At 39.8% G+C, this 6,687-nt stretch overlaps 1 protein-coding gene across 1 annotated transcript in view; it reads left to right on the top strand.

Annotated features, from left to right (window-relative positions):
* LOC133949947 (leucine-rich repeat transmembrane neuronal protein 4) overlaps positions 1-6,342 on the top strand; it is a 44,205-nt gene extending 37,863 nt beyond the window's left edge. Inside the window, exon 3 of the mRNA XM_062384067.1 lies at positions 3,124-6,342. Within this exon, the coding sequence (XP_062240051.1) occupies positions 3,124-3,333 (210 nt within the window). The 3' untranslated portion in view covers positions 3,334-6,342. The remainder of the gene's footprint in view (positions 1-3,123) is intronic.
* Positions 6,343-6,687: the final 345 nt, after the last annotated feature.

Below are 6,687 nucleotides of genomic sequence, written 5' to 3' on the forward strand. Positions count from 1 at the left end.
AAGTCCAACGTTTTATGTGCAGATCCCCTGCTACATACAACACAAGACGAGACGAGAACCACACAGCCAGGACATCAGGGTTAAAGTGACTGGAACGATCTGGATTCACGATCCGACATCATTCATTAATTACTGAATAAATGTGATCATTTTTTGATCGAGAGACTGAGACGGACAAACACACTCCTGCAGACAGGCAACAAATTCTTCCTGCAGAAAATAAGACGCAAAACAGGGTTTTAACCTCATGTTGCATGAACATGAATATGAATTCAACGGGTTTTTACAAAGATCAAGAGTGAGTGATTAGAAAACAGCAGAGGAGCAGATACTCTTGTTGACTTGTTGCCGCTGCTGCATAAATTCCTAGAAGAAACAATGACGTTTATTTATTAATTCATATGTACATTACACTTGTAGTCCTCTGCAGTGAACAGCCTCACAGACTTTTAGAACAGAATGAAATGCAAAGGGGTCCAGAAAAAAAAAGAAAAGAGGGATCAACAGGTCAGGTTGTTCTGTAATGCATCAAGACTGGCTGATGCGATCAATGAAATGCAAATGTTCCATCGTTATCCAACATAAATGGTCTACCCTTCACCTCATGACCATCATAACAAAGATAAAATAATTGCCACTATGATAACTTTCCAGATATTGTTGTCTGAGATTACAACCGAATATTTGTATATGAGAGCGTGCTGAGATATGCAGCAGAGCAGAGGACGATCAGGAAAGGTTGATAGGCCATTTCATACTGTGATGTGTGGCGCCCCAGCTTCCAGCAGCTGCTGTTTCACTGAATGCCACTCGAAGTCACAAGTGCTGAATCGAACAACTCTGTCGAACGCCTCACACCCAATGAATTCATATAATGAACAGTACAGCATTTGTGGCGTGTGACTTCAGAGGGCTGATCTGGAGCAAGTCATCTGTTTCAATTCGACTGCACAACATTTAAAAGCTGCAGATATACCACCCTCTCCACTGTAAGTGAAAAAATTGCCCATGAAATAGAAATGATAGTTTAATTCATGGTGAGAGGCTCCATGTGGATGAAATGTGAGTGTAACTTAGTGAACTGGGGGCTGAGAGTGCATTTTATGTAAGCTACAGTAGGTGATAGTTCAAGCAAAACGCAGGAAAAGGCTTCAACTGACTAAAGTGTTTGAGGAGGAGGCAATACATAAAAAAGGCTGTGATGTACTGTGTTTTTTTTTTATTATCGAGTTCATCACTTAATTTGCTGCGGGCAAGTAATACTGCATATATTTGAGTGTATGTTTATGTATGCTTTTTATAATGCAAGAATACGAATCTATATCAAATGAACCAAAAGAATTCCATGCATTCTTTTTTGAAAATGAGATTTCCAAGTATCCACTTATTGGATGAAAATGTGGCAATATTACAGCATTCAGGCCAAGCTGTGGCAATACTGCACACGTTGCTTCAAACTGGACCCTTACAAAAGTGACTTGGACCTGGATGTTATGCTTAATCACTCACATCAAATGTATTTGCTTATTGAAAGGAGCTGTTTCAAACAGAGACAGGCCTTGACATTACTTGACGCAGAATGCACATCTACAAACGAGAAAGTACTTTTCATGTTTGTGGCACAACAGATTCAGCCTGACACAACAAACAAAACAGTATCTGCGTTTGACGATTTTGATAAACAACCCTTCAATAATCATAAAATGCTATTTTTAGTACCAAAGAAAGATTTGTAAGGGTGTTAGAGGTCATGAGTCTTTTTATCCCTTCTGGACTATTCATACTCTTAAAGTGAGAAGACCTATAAGAATAGCACTATACCTTTTAAAATATATATATTTATCTATTTACAGATCTGTCCTCAGAGCTTCGCAGCAATGGGCAAATGAAATAAATAATTTTATATCTCAGTAACTGCGGTTCTTATTTCGTAAAAACTTGCAGTTTAGAGTTGTGAGTGCACACAGGAGCGATGGAGACCGAGGGCTATTGTCTCAACCAGCCAACCAACCAAATTTATATTGACTTTACCACTTACATGTTTGTTTCTATTGCGATAATTGGACAAAACAAGTCCTCGATGTAGCATTTCCCCCTTTATACTTTGTAAAGAGAACTCCCAGGTCCCACACACACTTATCTCATTTCGCATTCAGAGCATTGTTGCTCATGAATTCATTATTAAGTCTGTTGAAGTACTGTGCAAAATTCATCTGTTTAATTAGACAATAGAGTGTTTTCAACTAATCTTCCTCTTAAAGTGGAGAACAAATAGACCCTGATAGTCACAGGAAAAAAAAAATTACAGCCTTTAAATAGCTGTGTTTCAGCCGTGACAGCTCTGTGAATCTGGACATTAACAGAAAGAGAGAAATACTATCGAAAAGCCATTTCTGACTCTAAACAGCTTTAAGCAAATAGAAATAATGCAAGACAACCTATTAAAAAATAGATGTTCTGCTCCTAACTCTTATTGCAGAAGCAGAGAGGTGAGTATCACAGCCGAGAGAAGTTGACTGTCATTGTCTCATGGGCTTCACGTGTCCTATGTTCTGATCCTATGTATATTAATGTTCCTGTACACTGTATTGTGTCGCGTCCTCCATTTCAAGCTGCATGAGTGCATCGTATGAGAGCATTAATAGACATTAGTATATTAATATCTATATCACACAGGCTGTGATGCAGCTTTATGCCATTTAATTGACATAATTCAGACCACAGTAGCACCTAAAACTGAGGGGGTCTTTGAATCAGCAAAGTGCTTGTAATGTAATAAGCACTCTCTTCTAAATGGAGCCTTGACTCCATTTAAAAGAGGGCAGAAAATATGTGTGCACTCTTGCTTAAGGCTTTCATCTTGCATATAAATTACTCCAGCTGAAAGTGGGTGTTAAAGCACCACAGATTTCGGGTCTTAGGGCGTGCACTGTATCACTGGCCGAGGCTGCATTAATGACAGTGCGGTGCCAGGGCTGCATGAAGTAAATTAAGCCAATTCCTAATAATCGGAGCGCAGATAAAATGTTCAAGCCCAGGCTTTTTTGGCAGACTCAGAAGGCTTACGTGTGCTTCTGCTCTTTTTCTCCCTTCTTCCCGTTTCTGCGTTCTGTCTCTGTCTAGATACCACGGCAGCTGAGTGCTCTGACGTTGTACAGGTGTGAGCCGTCACTCCTGGATTACTGCCATGCCCACCTGTCGCTGCAGCTCAACGTGGGCATGGAACCCCCAACTCAGGCGCCTGGAGGTCCGGGGCCAGCCGAGTACCACCCGGGCATAATCCCCTCCAAGCCTGTGCTGCCTTGCCCCCAGACCCACTCCCTCCACCAGTGAGCTGTGCACACTGTGATTCAATGTGTCCAAAATACTGTCCGTGTGCTGCACACAATCAGTGGACCACCCAAATGAGACACCAGTCTGCGTGGGAGGGAACTGGGACTGGTAAAGAAGCAAAAGAGACAATTCATGCAACGCAGAACATCCTGGAACCAGGGTAATGAAAATTCAAATATTTCTCCCTGGAACTAACGGGGTAGAGCGGTATTGATGAGTGAGCATATGACCTGCTTGACCCGCAATGTCCTCAATTAGTAAGGATGCTGAACAGCAGCATGACTTTCCACGCTCTGCCCTGCCTCTTAAGGAGTACTAAGGATAATAATTGAATGATTCCTTAATCTCATTAAACATATTTCCTCAACCTCTCCTAATCTGGGCACCTCTTGGCTTTACGTCAGGTAAAGTAATCAAATGCAAAATGCTATAAACAGACCAGGGAAACAGCACGATAAGCAAATAAGTGGCAGAACAAATGAAAGATCAGCCAAGCTAAGACGTCTTCTGCTGCTTTTTCTAATCACGCTGTCAGTAAGAGGTCCCTCCCTGACTCAAGTCCCTGTAGCGTTTTTCAACTTGAGAAATGAGCCACTCAAATGCAATTACCCGAGACGAGAGAAACGAGTCAGAAAAAAGTGGACACTAATTGTCAAATACAATGTACAGCCTATACATCTTGCTGGCAGTAAGTATAAATTACATGGTGACTTTTGATTTCTTTAATGATTTGTGATGTGGATCACATTATGATTCATTTAATCAAGCTGAGAGACGAAGAAACGGAAAATAAACACAGAGAACAGATCTTGCTGCGCTGGGACGTGCAGATATTTACTTTCATCAACCATTTTAATGACTTGTAGTTAATGGTTTTTGTTCTTGAAAATGTGATATTCAACAAATTATCTGACTCATATACCCAGATGTGTGGTTTTTACGAGATGTTATATGATCATATTTGGTAAATAAACTGTGTTAAGTGACCAGTAACAGTATCTTTCATCAGGATCGGTGGTATCAGCCCAAACAACTGTCTGCTGTATTTAGACAGTGCGTAGGAGGCTGGAGCGACTGAAGAGCACAGCACTGAAGGCAAGACTGTATAATAATGATGCCCGAGTGATCAAGACCCTGATGGTACCTTTCACTTGCTTTTTTCCTCCTCCTGTGACCGTCTGTGACTGTTATCTGATGTAAAACGGTGTATTCAACTCATGGGCTTTTATACCAGGGAAGCAGCCTGTGTTCAACACGGTACCCAATTAAGGTTTTGAATATCAATAGACAGCGACTCCATGTTCTTCACACATGCACAACACAGTAGGCCATTAAAAGTTAAAAGATAAAATTGGAACATTTGTCGGCAGAGAATTGACCGCTAGCTAAACCCTTCTCCTGAACAGTAATAGTCCAGTCATAGCAGATCTTTCAAGGTTTAAATGTCCGCACATGTTGAAACATTGTGCCTTGACCTGTAACGCACCATATTAGAGTTAGACAATTTTGACAAGTTTAATTTAGTTTAAAAAAAAACTGAAACAAGATCAAAAATGTCCCCAGCATTAACCCTAACCCTCTTCAACTGTGTTTTTATCTGCTGTATGTAAAAAAAATGCACATGTTAGTTTACCTGACTAAATAGCGTATTAGCTAGACAGGTACTGATCATACTTCCAGAGACCAAGGAGCTTTTTATTAGTTAACTAAGATGGAGTCTACTTCCTCCCAATATTCACAGTCTACGCGTTCACGTTGATGCACTCGCTTCACGGATCAAGAGTCAGTCTTCTCTGTCAGTCATGATGTTTCACCCCAATAGCCTCAAATAACAAAATAAAAGCATATGCCAGAAATATGAGCATTTGAACAAGCATCAGTCTTATAAGAGCTATACCTAAAATGACCAAAACCCTCTTTGATAAATATGTAATTGACTTTTTAGTTTGGTCCATGTCCCAGCCACTAATATGAAGGAGGAAAGGTTTAAGGCTTACACTGCAGATGTATTTTGGCTTCACTTTTGTAAGCTGTCATGTCGTCCATCTTTTTTTCCAGTGTATGCTATTTACCCACTGCATGGAAGCCAGTCTTGGATGCTGACCTAGTGAAGTAACGTTATTAGCTCTGTCCTCTCTGTATTTTTCAACAGCTGTTGTGCTGTTGGATTTAGGGTCATCATACAGTTACATCTACCAAATCCTCCACCAGAGAGATCATTATTTTCAGCACCGTCCTCTTCTGAATTTCGCTTTTTAGGTTAAAAGTGACACATACTTTACTTCACACTAGTTCAAAAATACAATCAATAAAGCATTAATATAACTTATGTCTTGCTTTGCATAAACAACACTGTTATGTCAGATTTGTTATAAAAATATATCCAAGACAAGGGCTAACTTGATACACTATAAGAACTACTAAATTTCTTGATTTCTACATTTGCATTGATTATTTGCTGGTGAGGATTCTGAAGTTTAGCCTGAGATAACAAGCTTCGGCTTCAGTGATTTAGTAGAATTTTATATCCGGCTGTGTACACAATCAAATTTGCAATAACATTTAAATGTTGCTAACAACATCATTTCAACAGGGAAAAATCAATATTCACCGTAACGACATGAGAGGCTTATTTTGTGTTCTACTGTTTAAATCACGGACCTATTTATTGAATTACCAAGAACAGTAGCAATTAAATCTGCCCAATTATCACTGAAAAGTTTAGCCAGCGGTCAATTATATAGTGCTGAATGTCTTTTCACAATGTTTCTTTGGTCATCAAACAAACTGCTTATGAACATGTGACATAAGGCATCAATATCTTTCATATTGATGAATTTATCACATATTTGCTTTTTTGAATTTTATAGAGAATTCATTTCCTTTTATTTCCTGAGGGGGACATAACATGTTGAGGGATGTACAATATTCTGCTACATTTCAAGGTCATTGTCAAGGCTCTGTCAATCATGCATAAAGTGTAATCTGAATATTTTAAAGCTGATTGTGTCCGACATCATGATTACAAATGAGTGAAGCTTTGACTGTGTGCATAATTGTATGTCAGATTTTCAATGAATCTTCAACAACAGACACAGTAAATGCTCCGCCTGGTGTTCCAATGTGAAAGGTAAAAAAAAAAGGAAGTGCAGAAAATATATCAGCTTATGACACCTGCACGTTCTGACACATGACAGATTCATGCTGCTGGGGGATTAACTGCGCTGTCGCAGCACAGAGGAATCAGTCTAACGACACTGATGGAATGCATGCATGGCACTCTCCTCACGTGTTCAGAAGAGTGAGAGAATCAGGACAGGGACGAGCAGGAGATGCAACAGAACAGTACGGGTT

This window comes from Platichthys flesus, chromosome 3, assembly GCF_949316205.1.
Source record: "Platichthys flesus chromosome 3, fPlaFle2.1, whole genome shotgun sequence".
Classification (NCBI taxonomy): domain Eukaryota; kingdom Metazoa; phylum Chordata; class Actinopteri; order Pleuronectiformes; family Pleuronectidae; genus Platichthys; species Platichthys flesus.